The 25,261-nt window shown below is 32.4% G+C and overlaps 3 protein-coding genes across 8 annotated transcripts; all 3 read left to right on the top strand.

The window, feature by feature from the left end:
- The first annotated feature begins 1,572 nt into the window (after nt 1-1,572).
- On the top strand, nt 1,573-5,233 carry LOC101244196 (trans-cinnamate 4-monooxygenase C4H2). The gene is made up of 3 exons (XM_069299501.1): nt 1,573-2,470; nt 3,197-3,330; nt 4,391-5,233. The coding sequence occupies exons 1-3, from the start codon at nt 1,686-1,688 to the stop codon at nt 4,987-4,989; spliced, it is 1,518 nt and encodes a 505-aa protein (XP_069155602.1). The 5' UTR covers nt 1,573-1,685; the 3' UTR covers nt 4,990-5,233.
- A 2,565-nt stretch (nt 5,234-7,798) lies between these two features.
- On the top strand, nt 7,799-10,042 carry LOC101267321 (scarecrow-like protein 30). The gene has a single exon (XM_004242499.5). It carries the CDS (start codon nt 7,937-7,939, stop codon nt 9,962-9,964), a length of 2,028 nt encoding a protein of 675 aa, XP_004242547.3. The 5' UTR covers nt 7,799-7,936; the 3' UTR covers nt 9,965-10,042.
- A 5,340-nt stretch (nt 10,043-15,382) lies between these two features.
- On the top strand, nt 15,383-25,261 carry LOC101245071 (B3 domain-containing transcription repressor VAL1-like). 6 transcript variants are annotated; one of them, XM_026031764.2, is made up of 15 exons: nt 15,383-15,438; nt 15,693-15,796; nt 15,901-16,021; nt 17,061-17,142; nt 17,243-17,359; nt 20,626-21,236; nt 21,325-21,421; nt 21,559-21,733; nt 21,903-21,979; nt 22,070-22,147; nt 22,267-22,491; nt 22,608-22,657; nt 22,920-23,033; nt 23,427-23,494; nt 24,277-25,261. In XM_026031764.2, exons 3-15 carry the CDS (start codon nt 15,909-15,911, stop codon nt 25,005-25,007), a joined length of 2,538 nt encoding a protein of 845 aa, XP_025887549.1. In that variant the 5' UTR covers nt 15,383-15,438; nt 15,693-15,796; nt 15,901-15,908; the 3' UTR covers nt 25,008-25,261. The 6 variants fall into 6 exon arrangements, with proteins under 6 accessions (XP_025887549.1, XP_010323114.1, XP_025887548.1 ...); XM_010324812.4 differs by having other exon boundaries at nt 15,888-16,021; XM_026031763.2 differs by having other exon boundaries at nt 15,383-15,551.

The following is a 25,261-nucleotide window of genomic DNA, read 5'->3' as shown; positions in this document are numbered from 1 at the left end:
AATTTATAATTTTTTCATCTTAAATTACTTATTTTATTTGTATTATTTATTTATTTTGATAATGTGTTTTAAAAATTGAATGTGTTTTCTAGTTTTGAATCTGTTAGAGCTTGACTTTATTTTTATAATTTTGAATTAATCCTCAATTTTTTTCTATTTTTACCTTTCTAAAATTGTTTAAATAAAAAAAACAAAACAAATTTTAAAAAAAAACTCAAAATTTGAGTAGTTTTTGATGTGGCAATGAGGTGACGCTGATACGACAATGAAATGGTGCGTGTATAACACATTTGCCACAATTTTACTTGTAATGTTAGAGTTGAAAAACAATCACTTGAAAGATGTTAAAGATTTTTAATTTATCTAAAAAAGAATGTGAATTCACTATAATTGAAAGCAATTGAATTTTAAAATTTTATTTTAATCCTTAATGAAATGATGGATTGCCAAGAAATAATCATAAACTATTTTGAATCATAAATATCAAATAAATAATTTAAGTTTTATATCAATAAAATTATATTACATAAATTATATAGCTTAAAAAAACACTCAAAATTAAAAGGTTTTTTGAATGTCGATGACAAATCCTTTTTAAGTTTTGGATGGTGACAATTCGTCTCTTTTGATACACTTGAATGAGAAATTCAATTGATTCACTCAATTTAAAAATAATTGAAAATTGAGTATGTATCTTTTAAATTTTGGATGGTGAAACTTATATTTTTATTTCCGTATAAACTTATCAAAAGAAGGCCAATTTTTTCACTCAATTTAAAGAAACTGAATGTCAATGACGAATTCATTAGATTTTGTACTAGCTTTGTCCCTTGTTTTGGTCAAGATATTTTCTATCGTTTATTTTACTTGTCGTTTTTATTAAATAAATTAAAAATAAAATAATTTATAATACTTATTGTTTTTAAAAATAATCAAGTTATTTCCTACTCCCGTAATTTTTGAAGGCTTGACGTAGATAGACAATGATAAAAGAATCGTTTAGGTATTGATTTTTTAAATACCCTAAGTTTTTTTTTGTAAAATTATGTATGTTTAAGAGTTTGAAATATCATACAAATAAAAAATATTGTCATAAAAATAGGTAGATAGGTGATTTATTATCTAAACTATTATTAGGAATTTTCTTTGATCAATTAAATCTTAACCGATAAATTTAACCTGTGTCATGTGTCAAATCCAACACAAGAACTTGAGAAAATAGTGAGAAATTGAAAGAAGACATATCAGAAACTACATATTCAAATAAAATTTCAATTTCAAATCATGCTCAAATAGAATTAAAATAATAATACATTGAATTTATAAATTAATTATATAAAATCTTAGTGAGATTATTTTCCTTTTATGCAAATTATAATTTATTTATACATATAATAATTAGGTAATTCCTAAATTCAATCTTATCTTGATAATTAAATTAATCAAACATTAAATGATGTATGCACTTAGCAAAAGTCTTTTTATGAGCTCCACCAACCCACCCCACCCCCTCTCTCTTTCCTCTACCTAACCCCATCTACCACCCGTTAAACTTAACGCCGTTAACTCTTCACCTAACCCCCATCTTTCTCCTCTATAAATACTCAGTTTTTTCTCATTCAGTATCAAAACATTTCTTTTCTTTTAACTTCGCTCAAAAACAACACACATTTATTGTCAAAAAAATGGATCTTCTCTTACTGGAGAAGACCTTAATAGGTCTTTTCTTTGCCATTTTAATCGCTATTATTATCTCTAAACTTCGCTCCAAGCGATTTAAACTACCCCCAGGTCCAATTCCAGTTCCAATTTTTGGGAATTGGCTTCAAGTTGGTGATGATTTGAACCATAGAAACCTTACTGAGTATGCTAAAAAATTTGGTGATGTGTTCTTGCTTAGAATGGGGCAAAGGAACTTAGCTGTTGTGTCATCTCCTGAATTAGCTAAAGAAGTTTTACACACACAAGGGGTTGAATTTGGTTCAAGAACAAGAAATGTTGTTTTTGATATTTTTACAGGGAAGGGTCAAGATATGGTTTTTACAGTGTATGGTGAGCACTGGAGGAAAATGAGGAGGATTATGACTGTACCCTTTTTTACTAATAAGGTGGTGCAGCAGTATAGAGGTGGGTGGGAGTCTGAGGCTGCCAGTGTAGTTGAGGATGTGAAGAAAAACCCTGAATCTGCTACAAATGGGATTGTTTTGAGGAAAAGATTGCAGCTTATGATGTATAATAACATGTTTAGGATTATGTTTGATAGGAGATTTGAGAGTGAAGATGATCCCCTTTTTGTTAAGCTTAGGGCTTTGAATGGTGAGAGGAGTAGATTGGCTCAGAGCTTTGAGTACAACTATGGTGATTTTATCCCAATTTTGAGGCCTTTCTTGAGGGGTTACTTGAAGATTTGTAAGGAGGTTAAGGAGAAGAGGTTGAAACTATTCAAAGACTACTTTGTTGATGAAAGAAAGTAAGTTCACTTCACTTTATGTCCTTTATGCTCAGTTATTGATTTTCCCTAGTTTTATTCTCTTGATGTAAATGTGTAGGACATAGGATCAATGTAAAGAACCAATCTTTACTCAGTCTCTTTTATAAAGTAGGTGTTTTGTTGGTAAAGATCTTTGAATGTGGGGATCACATCACAAAGTGTTGTTTTTATTGTCTAGGATATAGGATCAATGTAAAGAACCAAACTTTACTCAGTCCTGCATCAATGAGAGATGGTGTGACTGGACTTCTATATGACTTGGGACAATTCTATATGAGGGGTGATGAGATAACTTTCGGGTTTAGTTAGGCTCTATATCTTATACTTTCTTATCATGGTATTTGAGCCAAGCTATTCTAATTCTTTGTTTACCCAATGTTGAGTCCTATATGTGTTGTCTATGCTCTAGATGGTAGGTCTGTGTGTGCAGGGTGTTGGAAGTCCCATTTGGTTTTGGATGGTGTAATTGAACTCTTCATATGATCTTGAGCAATTGAGCTAGCTTTTGAGCTTGAATTAAGCTTACGGACCATTTTCTTACTAGATTTTGACTAGAATAATTAGAGCTTTTGAAAGGATTTGCAGAAACCAAACGCCCCCTTTACCACATGGTGAAGTGTTGGAAATTCCTAATGCTGTAAGGTCTGGCTAGATGAAGTGCTTTGAGTTATGATTAGTTTGTAACATTTTTATTGCTTTGTGCAGGAAACTTGCCAATACCAAGAGCATGGACAGCAATGCTCTAAAATGTGCCATTGATCACATTCTTGATGCTCAACAGAAAGGAGAGATCAACGAGGATAACGTTCTTTACATTGTTGAGAACATTAATGTTGCTGGTATGTTTCAAAATGACTCTCGATATACTTTGTTCTAGTTTGGTTTAAAGTATGGGATTCTCCTTGTGAAAATGTTGAAAAATAACTTTTTAACAATACTTGGTTTGGTATCTATCCTTGTGAGTTCCTTTTGGATAAGAGTAACAGAATGGTGTGTTTGACTGGTAAACCAAGAATAACAATGTCAACCTCCACATATTTTGTTTTTGTACGGTATTTGGATTTGCACCAAAGTTTAAGTAACTTATTATCAGTTGTTACATGATTTTTAATCATCCTAGTCAGAAACTAAGAAAAGTAATTTATAAGTGAATGCATTTGGGTGGGGAACAGCAACTGAAACAATTGCTAAAGAAAAGGAAGAATCCACCCAAGGGGCTCGCGTGTGGTCAGCTAGTTAGTGAGACAATCACTTTGCACGGGGATGATGAATAGCTGGTCTTAGAGGATGATTAACTGCACTAGGACTGATACATGGCCCAGATTCCTTTGAGGGGCAGCAGTGGGGAAGTTTCCGGAATGCCGAAAGCCTGATGGATCCCTTTTCCGATTTATTCTGTTATTTAATTAGAGGTAGTAGGTGAGAAGTTCCAAATAAGTGGATAGGTAACAGTTTGATATGGTTGGTGTACTTGCCAATTTCTTGGTGAGGGTTAGGTAGAGCAGGGTTGTTGGTGCACATTTCAAGGCATCTAACTTTCCTTGAGTAATGACTTGTGACGACAATTCATGTTAATTATGATCATGATAGTGGAGTAATGAACTAAAAGATCAACAAAAATGGATTTACGCAGGTTTCTGAGTTTTACTGAACTCACTGCTTTTGGTCTGTAGTGCATGCATATCAAAGAAGGATCTCTTATATATATATGAAGAAATCATACTCATTTTGAACTCACTAATTGTAGATCTTGGAATTACCTCTGAGCTTTGATGAGGACGATCTCGAATAAAACTAGCATTTAGAATCGTTGAAGCACGTTTAGTTGTTTATATCTGTTCATAAACTTCTTGGTTAGTTGATTATTCAGCTGATATGCTTAATTCTTGTCATGAACAGCAATCGAAACAACATTGTGGTCAATTGAGTGGGGTATCGCGGAACTAGTCAACCACCCTCACATCCAAAAGAAACTCCGAGACGAGATTGATACAGTTCTTGGACCAGGAGTGCAAGTGAGTGAGCCAGACATGCCCAAGCTTCCATACCTTCAGGCTGTGATCAAGGAGACTCTTAGACTCCGGATGGCAATTCCTCTTTTAGTCCCACACATGAACCTTCATGATGCAAAGCTTGCTGGATACGATATTCCAGCTGAGAGCAAAATCTTAGTTAACGCTTGGTGGCTAGCTAACAACCCCGCCCACTGGAAGAAACCTGAAGAGTTCAGACCTGAGAGGTTCTTGGAAGAGGAGAAACACGTTGAAGCCAATGGCAACGACTTCAGATTTCTTCCTTTCGGTGTTGGCAGGAGGAGTTGCCCCGGAATTATCCTTGCATTGCCAATTCTTGGCATCACCATTGGACGTTTGGTGCAGAACTTTGAGATGTTGCCTCCTCCAGGGCAGTCGAAGCTCGACACCTCGGAGAAAGGTGGACAGTTCAGTCTCCACATTTTGAAGCATTCCACCATTGTGATGAAACCAAGATCATTCTAAACTTTGTAATACTATCAGTTGAGGGGTTCTAAGAAAACTGATAGAAGTATGGTTGTTATTTTGATTGAAAAGGGAAAACCTTGTAAGTTTTATAGAAAAAAAACATTTTTCTTCTTGGACTCAAATTCATTACAAGATTTACATTTATCTGAAAATAATGATGTTCTCTTGATGTACAATAGTTGAACATGGATTTTCCTGTAAGATCATTATTGAAGAATTAATTGCATTGTTTGGGCTAAAATTGTCATTCCATTCTCATTGGATGAGCAGGCATTGAGGAGGATCGATTTTGAAATACATGTTATTTAACAATAATTAATGCTTAAAGTTTATTTAATAATGCATACGTCACAAAGTTTTTTTTTTAATTTGACATAAATATCGAATACACGTAAAACACAGTTGTACCAGGTGGGTCTTCTGTTCACTTAATTCTCTATTTGGTAATGAAAATAAAAGATCTGTTTGATTTGTCTTCGATTTTTTATTCTTTTCACCTAACCTAAGTTAGGTACGTTGCCCCATATCTAAATGACATTATCAAATTTAACTTACATAGTTAAGTATGTTTCTATGTCGTGATAAAGACCATTTTATGTTTAATTATTATTTTTTATTAAATTTCATAACAATTAAATATCATCATATAAAATAAGACGGAAGGAGTATTAGTTAAAAGAGTTGGTGGACGATGAACATGTTTGTTCCATTTGGTTTAAGTTACATTATTGTTTATCTAACCATGGATCTCTATGCATCTAGTAGACAAAAAGTCACCATTAATAACTTGTCATTTACCTAATTTATATTAATTGAGAAAGTCATATTTTTTAAAACAAAATAAATGACTTTCTAAAATAATTATAATAGAAATTGAGTGATCATAAAACTCAACTCAAATTTGTACATTGGTTTTTTGCATTATCATCTACTATAGTCCAATCAACTTTAATCCCTCGTAATTTGCATTGGATTTCTCATACTTTATCATAGAGATTGCACAAACCGAAAAGGGGTATAAAGTACCATTTTATTTATAATTTCTTAAAAAATATGTTAAATCAATAGTGAACAATTATTGTTGAATAGGGAAATACTATTTTTGAATCAATAGATAGCATTATAAAGTATCCTTTGATTGGCAATAACTAATTTCAGAGTATATAATTAACTTATTTGATCACTGTAATATAAATAGTAACATAAATTTTATTATTTACCTGATATTTCTAATAAAATAATTTTATATTATATCTCAAAATTATTATATTTTATACCTTATCGACGAGTAACACCTGACCGGTCCTAAGGAACCAGACAGGAAGTCACATGTTAAGGAACTGAATGGAGTGGCAACAATAATTGATTTCGAGATTTACAAAAATGTGTCCAGCCATGTAGTCTTGTCCCCACCCACCCAACCCTCTTTGTCCCCTCAATTCACCTAAATCCTATTTACGTATTATATTTGTTTTAATATGATATATTTATAACGATCGAAAGTTATTTAAAAATAATTATATTTAAAATTAATTAAGGATTATTTTTAAAAAATATTTTCCTTTAACAAAAATAATATATATAGCATATAGTGTATTTTCTATGAAATCAACTTACGAAGATATACGAAACAACATATAATTTAAAATTATTATACAAAATATAAACTTTAACATCTAAATTCGTATCGCATCGTTCTATAAATAGCATTTGAATTACAGTCGGTTTCCTCTATCTTCTTTTCATTTCGACTATTGTTCCTTTATATTTTGGAATTTCTCTTTTTCCAAGGTTAGCCCCAGCTAGCATGTTTACAAAATATATTATCAACTTTTATGAAGATTGACAAAAATATAAAAAAATAAAAAAATCATGTTCTATTTCCCATGTATAGGCTCATAACTTTGTATGTTTTCGAGTTTTGTCCATTTCAAGTCTACTTATAAGCATGTACCAGCTAGCCTGTCTACACTAATATCTTAATTATATTTTCTTTATAATTTATTATTTAAAGAAAAAAATATATATGAGAAACAAAGTTTGACTAAAATTAGCAAAAGTTATACTTTGAAAAGATTCTAGCTAGGATAGTATGAGCTTTTGAAGATTTAAATAAAATAAATATAAAAAAGAATACACAAAAGAAAATACGATGCTCACATAAGGTACATATAAGTTTCATAATACTTACACGTTTCAAACACAAGAAAAACCTAATAAGTGCCCCTTTTGGAGACAAATTTGTCTTAGCTACAAATTGCCTAAATCCACCAAAATGTGTAAAGACAAATAAAGTATATTCTTATCAGAGATAAAAGTTATTCGTGAAAGTTATTTTCTCCATTTCATTTTATGTGGTACTTTTATTTTTAACGATAAAAAAAACATTTTAAAATCAGTAAATATTTGATCATGCTATAAATGCGTACTCTTTTATTTAAAAATTTGATTTATCATAAGCGTAGTATTTATAAAAAAATTTAAATTACCTCATATAAATTGAATCGGATTGAGAAAAAAAGTATATGATCAACCAAAGGAAAAGACCCAAGTGGCAAAGAAGGAAAGAAGCAATTTTATCATCCATATGATATAGACCAATTGTAAAGTCCCAAGTGGCAAATTAAAAAATGTATAGAAAAAAGAAAGTTAAAACTTTATCAGCCACTTTAAAGAATCAAAAAAAAGATATAATTCCAGTATCACCCGTTGAAGACAACTGGAGTATATATTATTCTCTCTTATATATAATAATAAAAAAATTTGTATAAGTACTACTTTTCTCCGATTTATACTACTCGTTCTTTTTTTTAAATTAATTTTTATTTTTATATTAATTAACAATTTAATTTTAAAATATTTAATCAAACAAATATTTATCAGTTAAATTAAACTAAACTCGTATAAAATAAGACAGATCGATTTATATAGTTGAGTAATATATATGTGTGTTTATCAAGAATCAACATCCACTTCACAATCTCTCTCAAAAAAAAATATTTTTTCTATGATGAATACTAGCTCCCATTTCCCAGGTGATCATAGATCATCTGATGGATTTGAATTTGGTCATTGTTGTGGTGGTGGAGGTGATAACGATGTTGTCTGCTTTTCGAGCAGACGATCATCGGAGGAAGAGGTTGTTATTGGAAGTGGTAGTGATCGTACAGTAGTCCAAGGAGATTACTTCGATGGAGTTTTTAAGTATATACATCAGATGCTTATGGAAGATCAAGAAGATTTAGAAAATAGGCCATGTATGTTTCAAGATTGCATAGCTCTTCAAGCAGCTGAGAAATCGTTTTATGACGCGTTGAATCCACCTACAATTCATCGCGATTTCGTTGATGATAGTGGTAATCGATTTCAAGACGATTACTGCGATGCTGTGAATCATCAGTTTGCTGAGACAACTTTCAATTCTGATTTAGATAATGACCAATTTTCGTTTTTTTATAACACTAATACTATCTGTCATGGTGTTGGTGATGGTATTAGTGTTGTCAATGGCGATACATCGAATGCTATCAATTATCATCAGAAGGGCGAAAATGAAAACAAAAAGCATACTCGCGATGAAAATAGTGAGAGTTCAAAAGGGCGAAAATCGAAGCAGTTGGCTAGCAATGGAACAGAGGATGGAAAAACAGAGGAGCACTATGATAAGGCGCTTCTCTGCCCGGGTTTGAATCCTTCGTTTTACGAAAATCGATCAAAATCAGCAACAGCATGGGATAATGCAGCATGGGATAAACAAAAGAGCTCTCATATAAAGCAGTCTAAACGTGGAAGGCCTCGCGGAAGCAAAAAAGGCGTTAAGACGAATGAAGTAGTAGATCTTACAAGCCTCCTAACGCGTTGCGCGGAGGCTGCAGCAAGCTACAACACCAAAACATTCATAGAGGTACTCAATAAAATTAGGGAACATTCTTCACCTTTTGGTGATGCTACTTCAAGATTGGCCTATTGCTTTGCCAATGCCCTGGAAGCTCGTTTTGCTGGCGGAGATACAACATGGATCACAAGTAAGAAAATATCAGCTGCAGATTTCTTAAAAGCTTATCAGGTCTACATCACTGCTTGTCCATTCAAGAGGATGTCAAACATATTCGCCAACAAGTCTATCGCGAAGCTAACAAGTGAATCGTCGAGGGTTCATATAATAGATTTTGGTATTCTATATGGATTTCAATGGCCTTGTATAATACACGGGATTTCCCTAAGGCCCGGGGGACCTCCAAAGCTTAAGATCACAGGAATAGATTTCCCTCAGCCAGGTTTTCGACCAGCGGAGAGAGTTGAGGAGACAGGGCGACGTTTGAAGGAGTATTGCAAGAGATTTGATGTTCCATTTGAGTATAAAGCAATAGCTAAGAAATGGGATGAGATTAAAGTAGAAGATTTGGATATCGATAGAGATGAAATCGTCGTGGTGAATTGTTTGTACAGGCTGAAGAATGTCCTTGATGAAACAGTAGAAGTAACACACAACAACAAAAATCCAAGAGATGCTGTTCTCAACTTGATCAAGGAGATAAATCCTCATTACTTTGTCCATGGGATCGTCAACGCTATGTACAATGCATCTTTCTTTACTACAAGATTTCGAGAGGCATTATTCCATTTCTCGTCCCAATTTGACATGTTTGAGGCCACAATGCCACGAGAAGATGAAGGAAGGATGATGTTTGAGCAGGAAGTATTCGGAAGAGATATCATGAACGTTATAGCTAGTGAAGGGGCGGAGAGAGTGGAGAGGCCTGAAAGTTACAAGAAATGGTCAATGAGGAATCAGATAGCGGGGTTTAGACAACTTCCATTGGATCAAGACATCGTCAAGGAAGTAAAAACCAAGGTGAAAATGTTCTATCACGGGGATTTTCTGGTGGATGAAGATAGCAATTGGATGTTGCAAGGCTGGAAAGGAAGAATTATGTATGCACTCTCAGTTTGGGAGCCTATTCATAAGTAAAATCTTGCATTCATTTCTCGTAAAAAACATAAATCAATTGAAATTCAATAAATATATCGTCTTATTTTATTTTCCAAATAGTAATACTGTGACCATATGGCCATCAAAACTCTGACATAAACTTGGTACGACGTAAAATATATTACAAATAAGCATAGTTGCCCATATTCTAAATTTAAAACACATCATACAGCGGAGAAATAGAGGGAAAAACTGACTTTAAAACATAAACAATGTGGCTAACATCAGATCTGAAGCAGAGAGTATACTAACATGTAAGTCACGTAACAATTGTGTCACATAAACTGAAATTGAGAAATAACGAATTTTAACAAATACATTTTTAATATATTGTAACAGTTATTCTGTCTTATTTTTTTATTAGCCGTAAGTTTATTTGTTTATGGACTTGGTTGACTTAGACCTTCAAAACAATCCCAACTAAGTCCCTAACAAAACATAATGATAAAAGAAAGTAAGTAGCAAAAAAAGTACCAATTTATGCACTTACTCTAATTTTACTAATGCGTGAATCCAAATTAATCGAGGCTTCAAAACAGGAACGAAACACTAGAGGAACTTTTTTTTAAATGAAAGCAAGGCATACTTATCATGATCTATGTACTCATGAAATATTAAGTGATTCATAAATTGGCTTGTTAGCTAACATTTAATTGGATGAACTGATCTTTAATTTTTGTCCTTAAAAATAGAATTTATGTCTAGCGGGCTATAATTCTGTAAGGGTTTAAGACATAACTTATGGAATATTATGAATTTATGATGCAAAATTATAAATTTATGTCCCGTGAAGAAGTTATTTGCTTTGAGGGACGAAAATAAAAAATCAATACAAAAATTAATCATGTATTAATAAAAGATGAGAAAATTACTCACTAATTTGGGCCTGGACTGAAATATGGGCTCATCATCAGCCCATGAGCAAATCCAAGCCCACTCTGCAGAGCCCGTTATTAGATCTCATCTTATTTCAACTTTCTGTAATATCTTTTTACGATTTTTTTCACCTTATACTTCATTTCTTCGAAATTTAATCAATTAATAAATAAATTTTTGAATATTGTTTAATATAATATTATCAAAAATACAAATTATTTAATATTTTGCTTTTGTCCTAAACAACTTTCATGCTGTCGTAAACACCCTTGTCATCGACGAAATATATTATTATTTTCCTAATATATATATATATATATATATATATATATATATGAAAATGTCGGCAATTATTGCTTCATTTTCTTTCTTTTTTTTTGAACTTTAATTTTGCAATTTTCTTCCAGGAAGTATCTCTTATTTTATCTTATTGACGTAAGGATTTTAGCTCGTGCACATTTAGAAAAAAAGATTTTCGAACATAGAAAATTACATTTGATATCTTTCAAATATTTTAGATTTCTGATCAATTTACTTTACGAAAGTTTTGGACAATTAACCAACTTTTTTTGCCGTTGCGAAGTCTATTCACTCTTTCCTAAATCCTACCTGTTAGATATATACTATTTTAGTAAATATTGATTACGGAAAATTATACTATTTATTTCTTTTCTTTATTAGAAAATTTAATTATATAATTGGTATCGTAGTAGAACTCTATTTAGTATTTTCTTTTACTAATCTTTTATGTTGTAAATTCCCCTTATAAATACAAGAATACAGAATGAACAAGGACTCACTTTCATCTTTTATTAGGTTTAACTGAATTTGAGTTCACGCATTATAAAATTTATCTTTTTTAGAGGGAGATGACACTTTCAATAATTTTTTTTAATTTTTAAATATTTAATCTCGCTCAAAACCTTTTATTAAAAAGGAAGAAATCTCAATCATCTCATCACACTCTACGTCTACGTCAGTTCATATGCACGCAAAAACGTGTTCAAGTTATCTTAACCTAGTCCTGTTGATGAATATTTCACAATGGGATAGATAGATATTTAATGTAAGTAAAAAAATATATTATAAAGTTAGGTTTAGAAGTAGGAATTAGTTATCATGCCATGCACATGAATAACTTTTGGCAGGCTATTAAATTGTCTTTTTCCCTACACTTATTATTTTGCCAAATCTATTACCAATAAACCATACACATGCAAGCAAAACAAAAATAATAGTAATAATTCATGCATAGGAAATTCATCAAACCTCATACTTGGATTTTACTAAAAAAACAAACACATTCAATTTCGTAAATATGGAGAGCACTACTAGTCTTATTGTCCTTTTTTTGGCAATAAAACAGAAAATAATGGGACCAAATATTTATTTTTCTTGCCCTAATTTACTACTCCCATGAGGTGAAAAATGAAATGAGGATAAACATCATTTATGGTATATAGACATATTACACGTGGCCTCCCTACATAGTAAAAATAAATATTTAGTTTCGCTCATTTAATTTAGCAAATCAAGAGAGATTAAAAAATTCGTTAAAATTGAAAATTTAAGTATTTATAATACTGAACGAAATAATTTTTATTTAATTTAATAATAAGTGAATCATATTTTTATAAATTAATTTTATCGCGCTGTTTATTTTTTACCAAATTTAGTAGAACCTATAGAAGGTAGACATGAATACATGTTGCAAACATAATGTAACAAAATGAGTGATATGTCATTCTCCTAAATAATCGTATCGTGCGTACCATGCATGATAAACCAAACCCTAGTAAATATAAATATAAATAAAATAAATGTTACTCCTATATAAACCTAAAAATTAACATGCATACATGCCTATTATTATTATTATTATTATTATTATTATTATATAATTTAGTAAGTCATGCACCTTTCACGAAGATATATTATTATTTTAATTTATATGACAAAACTATCAATTCTCGTTTCTTACCTTTATTCTAACCTAATGTATTTATGCAAGAAAAAAAATAGGTACATGTTAGGTAAGTTATTAATTGAACCGTAATTCTTGATCAAATTCTTCATTATTATTATTATTATTCTGAATAAGTGGGGTACTTATTTAAAATTTGATCAAAATTAATAGATAGATTAATTGATCGATTTTATCAAAAAGATTATTACTAAGGATTGAGGATTCAAGGTCCAAGCTCCTCAACTAGAGACATTAGGTTTCTAAGGTAATAGTACCTTCAATTAGAAAAACTTAATGAATCACGTTGAATGATATTAAGAACTCAAAAAAAAAAATTGAAGCGCCTGAATACTCTCTATCTAATATGTTGTATTCAGGGCCGAGTAACGACTCTTGGGCCTGATTCTTTTGTCTTACGTTTTCTTATTTATTAGGAGCTGAATTTATATTGGGCTCGATTCTGTGATCTGGGTAACTTTGTTTCTATTATATATAATCAGTTCAATCCGGATCAAGTCCAGTTAAAGAAAAGATCGTTGAATTTTTTTATTTTAATATTGAAAAGTGAAAATTCCATTGATACTAAATGTTTTTAAATATATAAAATAGTAGGTAAGTTATAAATTAAAATCGAAAGTCAATCAATATAAAAGTTTCGATTTGAATGGAATTCAAACGAGTAAAGATAACTTTATCGATATCTTCTTTCTTCTTAATAGATGAGTCAATTATTTAAAGTTTGATTGAAACTTTTATAATTTATTAGATGGGTCAAACAATCGAACCATCAAATTAGGTTGATATTTATTCCACATAGAATACCTCACTCGTTAATATAATTGGAAATATGTATATATAAGTTTTATCCGTCAAAAACATATAAACATAAATAATATATTGTAAGCTTTTAATTGACTCAAATCAAACTTTAATTTTTATGTGTTAATCCCTAAAGCATACCTTAGTCGCTTAGTATATTATTATTGAGGTTATGTACATATATATAGGTGAGAAATGATAAAATTTCTATTCAATATATACTTTGAGATTATTTACAAATAGTTTTAAAATATAAACATTCCACTAAATTTTTTTTTTTATTTTTCAATAATTATAGTTATTTGATGACAAACAAAAGTAATATATGATACGATCAAGTCAAAAACATATAAACATCAACAAACTAATAATTGACTAGTTAAAGATTCTTCAAAATTATTTCAATATTTTCTACGTTTGACTCATACAAATATATCTAAATTATTACTCCCCCTACAATATAAACTAATTAAAGCTTAAATGCTCAACATAATCTCAATGATCATATATAAATTATGTAAAACAAATAAAAATAGAACTTGCAAAGAGTTGACATTTAGGGTGCGTTTGGTGGGAAGAAAACCATGAAAACTTCAAGAGTATATTTTCCTTTGATGCCAAATTTAGTGTTAAATTAATTAATCAGTCAAAGTTAATATAACTACTCTAACGATTTTACTATCACATTGTAATCAACATTCATACATAAATAGAAGGATTGAAATTATATAAACAATAATTAAGATACAAAAATTTCTACACTATCAATAAATTTTAATTTATTATATAATATATAAAATGTTAAATATCGTACTTTTAATTAGTACGTATTAAATTTATCTATAATTATCTTACACGTCAACAAATATGACAGTAGTCAACTTTATTTCATGTCATAAATATTTTTGAAAAGATATATTTGTGGTTATCAAAATTGTTAATAATTAAATTTTGTTTTGACTGACATACACGCGACTTGACTTATTTAGCTTAATACTAATTTAATTTTTAAATAAATAATTAGAAAATTAAATAAAATTCACTATATGATATTTATCCCTTTTCAATGTGTTAAACAGACACATTTTGATATTTAAAAATTCACTTTTAACTTTTTAATTTTACCTTTATAATAACATGGTTGATAATCTTTTAGCAATATAAATATCATAATAGTGAAAAAGAATTCGACACACTATATCATCATCACAAAATGATCTCATATATATATATATATGATAACCTACAAATTAATTCAACAAAAACTCCAGCAAAATCACAAGTATAACACACATAACTTAATACAATTTTTTTTTATAAATCCTCGATTTAAAATAAACATAATCAAAAATAGAATAAAAAAATTTATCAATAAAAAAATAATACATTTTTAATGTAATTTTCCACGTAATAACATTCAAAGTGAATTACAAAACCAAACTTTTCATAATTTTATAACAATCTTTTCCACATTATATTATATCAGTAAAAATATCACTTTTTTTTCCTAGATTCATTCGAAATTTACCTGACCTGGTAATATTTTATTCAAAGTATAGAATAAAACAGTAAATCTTGATTTCTTATAATAAAAAAAATTATATTTGACGTCATAAATATCAAAAGGGGGACATGGGAATTCACGAAACTATAGGGGGTCAATCGTATCACTGTCCGAAAAATAAATAATTTTTTTTTTTAATAAATAAAAAGAAGAATTAATTTATTTTAAATTTGTATGAAAAAAAGAAAAAAGGAAAATTTTCTGTAAAGTATAGAAGAAGACCTTGCGGTGGGTGTCTGTCGTGCATGCATTTTGTGTATCCATTTTTCATTTTTCTTCTTCATCTTCTTTGCTATGTAGACTCTGCATGCACACATTCAACTTTCTCTCTCTAAAAATCTGTAATTTTTTTTGTTTTCTCTCTCTAAAATTCTCTGCAAAATTGAATCTTTATCTGCTCTGTTTTTTTTTATATCTTCATCGGAAACCACCGACCAACCACCGACCACCACCGTTTAATTTTTTATTTATTTTTTCTACAGTGTGTGTTTGACCCATTTTGATTCAGTTCAAGATTTTGTGTAAGTTATGTGCTCATGCTAAGGTTGATTTTTCATCTGGGTATTCGTTACATTTGATACTGAAGGTATTTTTTTTTTGATTATTTGATCTGGGTTTATTGTTTTCTTGATGGGTTTTTTAGGGTTTGTGTTGATTTGAAAGATTTGTTGTTAAAGGTTTGATTTTTAGGGGGAAAAATGGGGTCAATGATTTGCATGAATGAGCTATGTCGTGCAACGACGTCGGTTGAGTGGAAGAAAGGATGGGGATTCAAATCCGGTGGATTTGCTAAGCTTTGCTACAACTGCGGGTAATGAATTTATCTTGTACTACATTAATTTTAGCTGTTTTTGCTATATATCTGTGTTGATTTTTCTGATGTAAAGGGTAGTTTGGGGATATGGGTTTTTTGTGGATCTCCCTGAAATAGAGGGGGGCAATTTATATTTTCTTGTTGTGGAGAAATTCTGATTGTTGCATTATGGGATTGTTCCTAAATTTTGGGTTTTTAGTCAAATATCACATTTGTGGCATATTGGTTTCTCCTTCAAGAGTGAGTATCCTCCACCTTTTGTTAGTGCATACTGTGATTACTTATTACGTGTAATAGTTTGGTCTTCTATGTGTATTTCGCGAAGTATGGAAGTGTTAATTTGGAGGAAGAAGAAGGAAGATTAGAATTCAAAGGACCTTTATGTTCTCATTTTCAAGCTTTTATCAAAAGAAAAATGAGTTTTACTTGATGAATTAGTGGTCAATGGAAATAAAGATGAGATCTTTCATTAGTTTTGGAAGAGAAATGAGTTTTTCTTGATGTTTCCATGTTATATCTTAAAACACTAAGGCGTTTATAGTTAGATGCAACGAGTTCCAAGATAATAACTTGCACAAAATAGCCCATCGTTTGAGGCTGTAGTAGTTTCTTGCTTTGTTGTTTTTTACTGGTCTTCCCATGTAAAATGGTATGTCAGCATCTTTGTCAACTTTTTGGTTGTTGATGACTTAATGTGGTTCTTTTTGGTTCTTGAAGTCAGAAGTATAAGTTGTTATAGTTGTTACCTTACATTATAGAAAAGAAAATCATAGTATAAGTTCTTATTGTTGGAAATTCAACTTCTTTATTAGAGCTCCCTTGTATGACACTGTTGTTGTTCCAGACTCATATTGCTATCGTTAATTTTTTTTCTTTGCTCTTCTTTATACAAGCATCACAAAGTAAGAGCCTTTTCATCAGTCTTGACTTATAGTTGACTTGTAATTTATATGATATTTCTGCCTAGCTATTTATTAGTTAATCATGCAATCAGTAAATGAAAGTTTTGTGATTTCTCCTTATTTTTTGTCTGTAGATCTGCTTTTGAGAATTTCGTTTTCTGTGAAACATTCCACCCGGATGAATCTGGTTGGAGGGAATGCAGAACTTGTAGAAAGGTAGGTCACTGAATCTCATGTACTTTATTTGCATGGTCAACTATACTAGACTTGCATGGTCAACTAGTTTTTTTGATTCTGTCTTCATTTGGTCTGGCAGCCTATACACTGTGGGTGCATTGCCTCAAAATATTTGTATGAGTACTTGGATTACGGAGGTGTTACATGTATAAAATGTGCACATCATTTGGATGGTCATTCCATCAGGCCAATACAGGTATCCTTTATTTTTTTAAAAAAAATTGTTTATTCATTTTTGTAGTAATTGCCATGATTTCTTCAAATCCGTTATTTCTTTTTTATATGTTTTCCTTTGAGCCGAGGGCCTATCTGAAATAACCTCTCTACCAGTCGACCTCCCAAGGCAGGGGTAGGGTTTGCATAGTGTATGCAGTTAGTTGTGAAGTGTACCTAAAACATCAGTATCGCTGCCTCTCTCCCTCCTGTTCTGGATCAATAAGATAATTTTTATGCTTATATAATCTCTCAGCACCATATTCATTTTCATCATTGTACTTGGATAGCTAATGCTTAACAGTAACTTGGTCAAGTATATCATATATCCTTGTAAGTAGAAAAGGACAAATTAATCCGTTGGATCTTTTTATGTAAATTTGGTTACCAGCCAGCTTTTTGTGCTGATGAGTATACTTTAACATCCTTAAAAAATCATTTTAACTTTAGAGTAGTAGATCCTTGTTGTCTTAAAGGAGCATTATGTATAGGATGGACTTTATGGAAACAAAGAAAATGGATATGTTTTGAAGGGGCCTTCTCTAGAAAGCCAAATGCTTCCACACTTCATAGTTTTCGCTCAAATTAGAAAATGTAAACGACTTAACATCTTTGTGCTCCCTAAAATTTTAGTATTTTAAAACATTTTAGTGCAATTTATTTTATGAATAAAATAAATACGCTTATGGAGAAGGAGGAACAGTGAATTTCCCTCCAATACTTTTTACTGCAATAACTCAATATGAGGATGTGTGAACACGAAATATGCTGATAACCTCATTTTTAGGGAGATGAACCTAAAATAGCTTGAAGTCCTTGAGCTTTGTAAAATGGTTATGCCTCGTTCACATGTTTTGCTCTATTTATTTACTTTATCATATTTGATTAGTTTAGGGATTAAAAAAAGAAAAAATTGTATGAGAACTTTAGAGCATGTAAAAAATATAACTCAAATGAGTAAAATGAAGTAGTTTGTCAAAAATTCTCATACATACTTTGACTCGTATAGATATTAAGATAAAATGTTTAAGATTATTATAGCATGGTTAATAAAGAAGTGTTTATAATAATAATTTGGAATGTAACGATTAAGTAGTGGTTTCAAAGACGTGAAATAATAAATAATAGTGGTATTTTACTCCTTTTAATTTAGGTGACACCATTTGGTTGGATAAGAAGTTTAAGATATGATTAAGAGAGAAAATTCACGTCTCATAAACTTGATAGGTGAATAGATTTTGAATTCTAGGAACTTGTGAAAATTGTATAAAATAATATTTATTAGTAGAATGGTGTGAAATATTTTTGAATACACCAAAATGGAAGGTTGTACAAAAATTGGCATAGGATTACTAATATAAATTATTAAAGGAAGAATACTTTTCATCAATGGAAAAATGTCAAACTTATTGGAATGGATCAAAAAATTAAATTGGTGATTGTGGTTGGTTACTTGGTTTTAAGGTTCATTGCAGTAAAGAAATGATATTGAAAATCTAGAATTGTTCATTTACACATTAAAATTTTGGATGAAAAAATATTTTGTTAAAGGAAATGGTCAAAGAAAATTGTAAATAGAAAGGTAGATGGGTCAAGATATTTGTATAGTTATATAACATATGTACATACTTTCCTTTATTTATTTCTGTTTCTCTAATCAATCAATAAATCAACCTCTTTTTTATATAAACTTCTTTGTGTTTTATTGACGTTTAGTATCATACATATTAACTTGTCAAATTTATCTTTTGCCCTCTCTTGGCAAGCTTACTTTTTAATTGGCATATATTCTCTATTTTTAGTTGTCATGTACTTAAAAAAAATTATTTTACTCATGATCGCTCGCTTCTAGTTATAATAATTAGGTTCAGTTTGTGTAGAGATGTGTATGTAGTAAGAGGTAGAGAATCTCAAGTTATTGAATTATTGGAATAATTCTTGCAAATGAAGCAAAGCAAAAAGTGCGATTATATATTCCACTATAGAGCGATCCAACTACCGTCGAACTTCTCTATAGCAACCATCCTTTGACCCTATACCAACATTTCACTATAACGGCCAAGATTGTTTTGGAATTGATTTTTCATGTTACATTATATTTAACTTTCTATAACAACATTTCACTATAGCAACCAAGAGATATTGAGGCAAACAACGCCATTATAGAGAGGTTTGTAGTTAAAAATGAAGCTTTAGTAGTATTAGTAGTTGGTTATTTTAAAGATTTGTGGATGTAGTTAAAATAACAGGGTCAAAATTAGCTCTCCAATAATGGGAGAAGAGTGAAGCCAATGGCAGTTTACTTTCATGCTAATAACCATCAATGGTGAAAATTCGGACGGCCACTGCATTATATTACTTTCAAAACTTGACATAGTAATTCTGCAAATGAGACAGCTTTTGCACTTGAGAGAAATGGTCTATGTATCTTGGTTTCTAGGTCTCTTAGAATTAGGCAGTCTTGTGTCTGTATTGTGTCCATGCAAGTGTCATTTCCATGCTACACAGACACAACAGGTTGCTCTCTTTTTTCCTTTTTACATTTTCTTCTGTGCTTTGACATTTGATTATTTGATATTCAGACGTTCACTTGCCATTCTTGATATGTGCTCTTCTTGGCAAGCTTACTTGGCATATTTGAATACACTGTCTTATCTTTGCTTGTCATATTTTAAGAAAACTTTCTAAATAATATTTTAAAGATATGGGTTAGTATCTAAAATGCAGGGTCAAAATAATTTCTCTCCATTATGGGAGAAGAGTTAGGTTAATCGCAGTTTGGCCCCATGCTGGAGTACTGAGTAACCATCCAGAGTGAATTGTAACCTTAGTATATCACTTTTTATAGTATATCACTTTTTACCCTTCACATAGTAATTCGGTAATTGATGCAGCTTTTTCACTTAAAGCATACATTCTATGTGTTTTTTTGTTTTCTGGCGGTATTATAACTATATATCTGGCGTCTATATTGTGCCCTTGCAACATTGAAAGACAATCCCACCAGAAAGCCAAAACCTAATCCCTGAAAGAAACAAACAAATTCAAGATATTGATGAATGAATTTTCTCTTTCTTTTAATTCACTTATCTAATCGGAGTTCGTTTTACGTGTGCTTTGAATGTGTATGCCCATTCACGTGGTATTTTACTAATTGTTGCATTCCCCGAAAGTATTCTCTTTGACAAATGTAGCTGATTGTTAGTTGACATAATTTGAGTCTTAATCATCTTATAAATGCTTTTGCAGATACCTGGTGATGATTTTCCTATTGGCAACTTGGGATCTAAGAGTGCAAAGCCACTGGGCATTGAGAATAAAATAGATGAGAATGACTTTGAACGAAGAAGGTTTATGCAGACCAATGAGCCTGGTCAACTCTTTCATACGCAGAGGAATGACAAGAAACAAGATCCAATGCTTCCTATTGGTAATGTCGGCACATGCTTTTCGAATTTGAATCAGCAGAACATTGGGGCTTCTCTCTTTGGCAAACCCGATAATGAGAGACCAAGTCAAGGTGTTAAAGATATGTATGATTCGATCAATCAGCCGTCTCTAAATTTTTGTCTAAGTACTCCAATTGGTACTTCAAGTTCAGGACAGCCTTTTCTTGGTGGAGATGTTGAAGGAAGGGAACAAAGCAAAACTTCTCCCTTCCAACAGGGCCAAAGGGCACGCCATATATTGCCCAAGCCCCCCAAACCTAGTCCCACCTCAGGTTCTGAATCAGTCAAAGGAATGGTTTCACAAGCACGGATTGCAAGGCCACCTGCTGAAGGGCGTGGTGGACGCAGTCAGTTACTGCCTCGATACTGGCCTCGGATTACAGACCAGGAGTTGGAGCAAATAGCTGGAGAGTATCCTTGATAACATATTGTTTTTGGTTGCTATTATCTTTGAGTTGTGTATTGCTCCTATTTTGTTTTACTTTAACTTGAATCTCAGCTTAAAGTCTACTATTGTACCATTGTTTGAGAAGGTCCTAAGTGCCAGTGATGCCGGACGAATAGGGCGTCTGGTGCTTCCCAAAGCATGTGCTGAAGTAATAGTTACTTCTTCAGATTTTTATCTTCTTTGTGAAGTTTAGACAATATGATATCTTGCCTGTTATCTGTATGGCCTCGAATGGTTAGCTTGCGATGCACCTTTTCTGCTTAATCAATGCCAATTCCTATGCAGGCATACTTCCCTCCAATTAACCAATCAGAGGGTCTACCTATAAGGATTCAGGATATTAAGGGTAAAGAGTGGACATTTCAATTTCGATTTTGGCCCAATAACAACAGCCGGATGTATGTTTTGGAGGGTGTTACCCCTTGTATACAGAATATGCAATTGCAAGCTGGTGATACTGGTAAATATCCATGCTTTCATCTTATAAAAAGAGATATTTTTTCATCTCTGGCAGAATGGCTAGTTATCAGACTCGCTGTCTTTCCTTTAGTTTGGTCATCAATTGATTCTGTATTTGATAGTGATTATGATTTTCAGATAGAAATACTAATTATGGTCTTCTGTTGTAGTGATATTCAGTCGAATAGATCCTGGAGGAAAGCTTGTTATGGGATTTCGGAAGGCAACAAACAATGTTGACATGCAGGTTATCTACAGAAACATTGTTTGCTATAGTCAGCGCTCTTTTCCTGATTAGTGAAGTGAGTTTATTTCCCTCTTTTTGTATGCAAAACAGGATCCTCAAACGCCTAACCTTCCCAGTGGCAATGGCTCTGGAGAAACTTCATTTCCTGGCATGGCTGATAACTTCCCGGTGAGTTTTTACTCTAGCCTTCTAGGTCTTTTTGCAAAGCTGGTATTGTCACATGCTTGCAGCATTTGAATTTGCTCTTTCCGTAATGTGAATTCTTTTTGCCGTCAAACCTTGAAAAGAATGGAGGCAGGACAAGCGATGATACTATGAACCGGCAAGTGCCGATGTCAGAGAAGAAAAAGGCACGAAACATTGGGTCCAAAAATAGGAGGCTTCTTATGCATGCTGATGATGCTATGGAACTTAGAATCACCTGGGAAGAAATACAAGAATTGCTAAGGCCATCTCCAACTGCCAAGCCTAACATTGTTGTGGTTGAGGACTGTGAATTTGAGGAATATGAAGTAAGTGCAACCAAAATACGGAAGCCACAAAAATGGTCTCTTTACTTCTAATGCTATATTGTTCGCTTTTCATAGAGTCAATCAAGTTTAATCCTCTTTTTTTTCTTCCTCAATAGGAAGCACCAGTCTTTGGAAAGAGGACGATATTTACTGCTCGATCTTCCGGGTAAGGGAAAGACTAAATGTACCTAGTGAAACTTATTTGTAGTTCTCTATCATGTCAATGGATTAACTTGTGCATACCAATGTTATCAAAAGCAAAAAACGCAAAAAAGCTGTAAGATCTATTGTGATTTGGTAATATGTTTTCACCTTTGCCTTAGCTGGTCATATCAAAACTACACTTACGAGAAATGTTTGGTTGCTATCTGTCTGATATTTTGTTTTTGTTGGACTTCAATGCTGATCTGTGTTGTACCGTTGCACAGGGATCAGGAGCAATGGGCTCAATGTGACAGCTGTTCTAAATGGCGTAGATTGCCGCTGCACATTCTCCTTCCTGCAAAGTGGACTTGTTCTGACAATATTTGGGACTCAAGAAGGTGTATATCTGGTTCCTTTGATCTCCTACTTCAGATTCACGTTGAGGCTAGACTAGTTATATCTTTTTCATTTTTAAGATATCACATAGCTAAAAGAAAAAGAAAATTTGCTTTTTACCCATGTAGTGGTCTCTCTCTTGGTAGGTAAACCATAAACATGGGTGTAATTCCACTCTACCGAATTTAGTGGCTTCCTACTGTGATATTGGTAGTCTGTACAAACTAAAGATACATTTGTGTTAGATGAATGCATCGTGTTTTCAGATGCATTTGCTTTGTTTCATGTGTGCCTGTGTGTTCTATGGGAATTGGCCTATACAAATTTTGTGCTATTTAATAGATACTCTCTGAAGAATGACTGCTTCTTACCTTTTTCTGCAAACTTTATTACAGATGCTCTTGTGCTGCTCCTGATGAGATTAGTCCGAGGGAACTGGAAGCTCTCCTTCGAGTTGGCAAGGGTATTGGATATCTTTTCTCATTATTTAACAGAAATCTTCCCTCCTCTTCTTTTACCTGCTGATTCTTTGTTAATAACACAATCTTTACAAGGATATATATATATGTGTGTGTGTGGGGGGGGGGGGGGGGGGACAAGAATAACAACATGTGATTTAAATGGGTTTATTGCTGGTAGAATTAAGGTATGAATGTGCTAAAAGGTCACGTTTATTGCAAGTTTAAGAACTCACTTTTCCGTTTACTTGCATATACAAAATACACCTTTCTGTCAGGAATTGATGGTTCATTTTGAAGCTTTAAGGTTTATTTTTTAAAAAATAAAAGACATTTCAAAAAAGTGAGGTGAAGGAATTTCTGCTACGCTTCTCTCTCCTGATTCTAGGAAATCGACTTTTCATTTATACCATGATGTTCATCTGCTCAAAGTATTACACTTTAGGAAATCTGTTTCACTATGATTGGTGGGGAAGTTTTTTTTTTTTTTTCTTAGTGTGATATTTTAATTGCGCAATCCATATCTCACGCCTCCTAACATCCTAAAGAGCTGCCCAATAAAATGTGTTACATTGATGTTCCTTCGGAATTCCAGCAAGTTCGAGAGCTTCTTTGTTGCCACCCGACTTATGAAGGGCTTTATGATGAATGTGTCTAATTAATTTTGAAAATAGTAGATGCATTGTAATTCGTGTATGAAACACTTCATAACTTGAAACACATGAATTATGCTTACCTTTGTTTAGATAATCTGAGTCAACTCACTATTAGTGTCTCCTCATTCCAGATCCTAAGAGGCGAAAACTTGTAGAAAACAATGAAGATTTAGAGTCTTCTGGCCTAGATGCCTTGGCAACAGTTGCTGCAAGTGACATGGGAGATAGCATTGGCGACATGGGAGAGCCATCAGTTGGAGCCACAACAAAACATCCTCGGCATCGCGCTGGTTGCACTTGCATTGTGTGCATTCAGCCTCCAAGTGGGAAGGGCAAGCACCACCCCACGTGTAAGTGCAATGTCTGTTTGACTGTGAAACGTCGTTTTAAAACACTCATGTTGCGTAAGAAGAAAAAACAATCAGAACGAGAAGCAGAACTTGCACAGGCAAAAGATCAGGTCCCTCCTAAAGATGAATCAGAAACAGACGGGATGACGAGTGGAGTAGAGTTGCTTCAAATGAATCATTCCGAGAATGAACACATGAATCACTCTGACAATGAAAGGAATTCAAACGGGGATCAAGTGGAGGAGTTCGGACCTGGGAAGGGTCAGTTGGACCTGAACTGCCATCCAAACCGTGATGACGACATGCTAGCTGAGGCCACTGCTGGAATGAGCATGACCTCCCTTGTTAATGCTACCAACCTACCCCTGGAGTATCTAACGCAGAATAGGCTCGAGAGCTTGGGCAACTCTTTACTGTCACAAGCTGCCAGTGAGAGTGAAGGGCACCATCCTGATAATGGATTCGGGAAAACTGCAGATGTTGAATCAGGGGGTAAAGGCGCCAAAGCGTAAATTAAGTCTCTACCCTTCAGTTTGGTAATTTCTTTTGTGTTTTTTCCAGTTATATTATATGAGCCTTTTGTTAAGATATATAGTGTTGTTCACAACCTCATTGTTGAGGTGTTATACACATACTCACAGTTGAAGGAGTCTGTTGTGTCTTAAATTCCTTCACTTGTACCTTCTGCTGGAAAATGTACTTTTGTTATTTTACCTAATGTGTACTTTATCAAGGAAAAACTACCAAAGTTCAGGGATGTTTGTCA

This window comes from Solanum lycopersicum, chromosome 6, assembly GCF_036512215.1.
Source record: "Solanum lycopersicum chromosome 6, SLM_r2.1".
Lineage (NCBI taxonomy): Eukaryota > Viridiplantae > Streptophyta > Magnoliopsida > Solanales > Solanaceae > Solanum > Solanum lycopersicum.
The sequence above is the reverse complement of the archived record's forward strand: the minus strand, read 5'-3'. Positions and strand labels throughout refer to the sequence as shown.

Bases quoted from the DNA above. Each gene is read 5' to 3' on its own strand.
- LOC101244196 (XM_069299501.1), top strand. From the start codon at position 1,686: ATGGATCTTCTCTTACTGGAGAAGACCTTAATAGGTCTTTTCTTTGCC. The intron at 2,471-3,196 runs GTAAGTTCACTT...TGCTTTGTGCAG, and splicing joins TACTTTGTTGATGAAAGAAA to GAAACTTGCCAATACCAAGA. The intron at 3,331-4,390 runs GTATGTTTCAAA...TGTCATGAACAG, and splicing joins TGAGAACATTAATGTTGCTG to CAATCGAAACAACATTGTGG.
- LOC101267321 (XM_004242499.5), top strand. From the start codon at position 7,937: ATGTGTGTTTATCAAGAATCAACATCCACTTCACAATCTCTCTCAAAA.
- LOC101245071 (XM_026031764.2), top strand. From the start codon at position 15,909: ATGGGGTCAATGATTTGCATGAATGAGCTATGTCGTGCAACGACGTCG. The intron at 17,143-17,242 runs GTAGGTCACTGA...TTGGTCTGGCAG, and splicing joins AATGCAGAACTTGTAGAAAG to CCTATACACTGTGGGTGCAT. The intron at 22,148-22,266 runs GTGAGTTTTTAC...AACCTTGAAAAG, and splicing joins GCATGGCTGATAACTTCCCG to AATGGAGGCAGGACAAGCGA.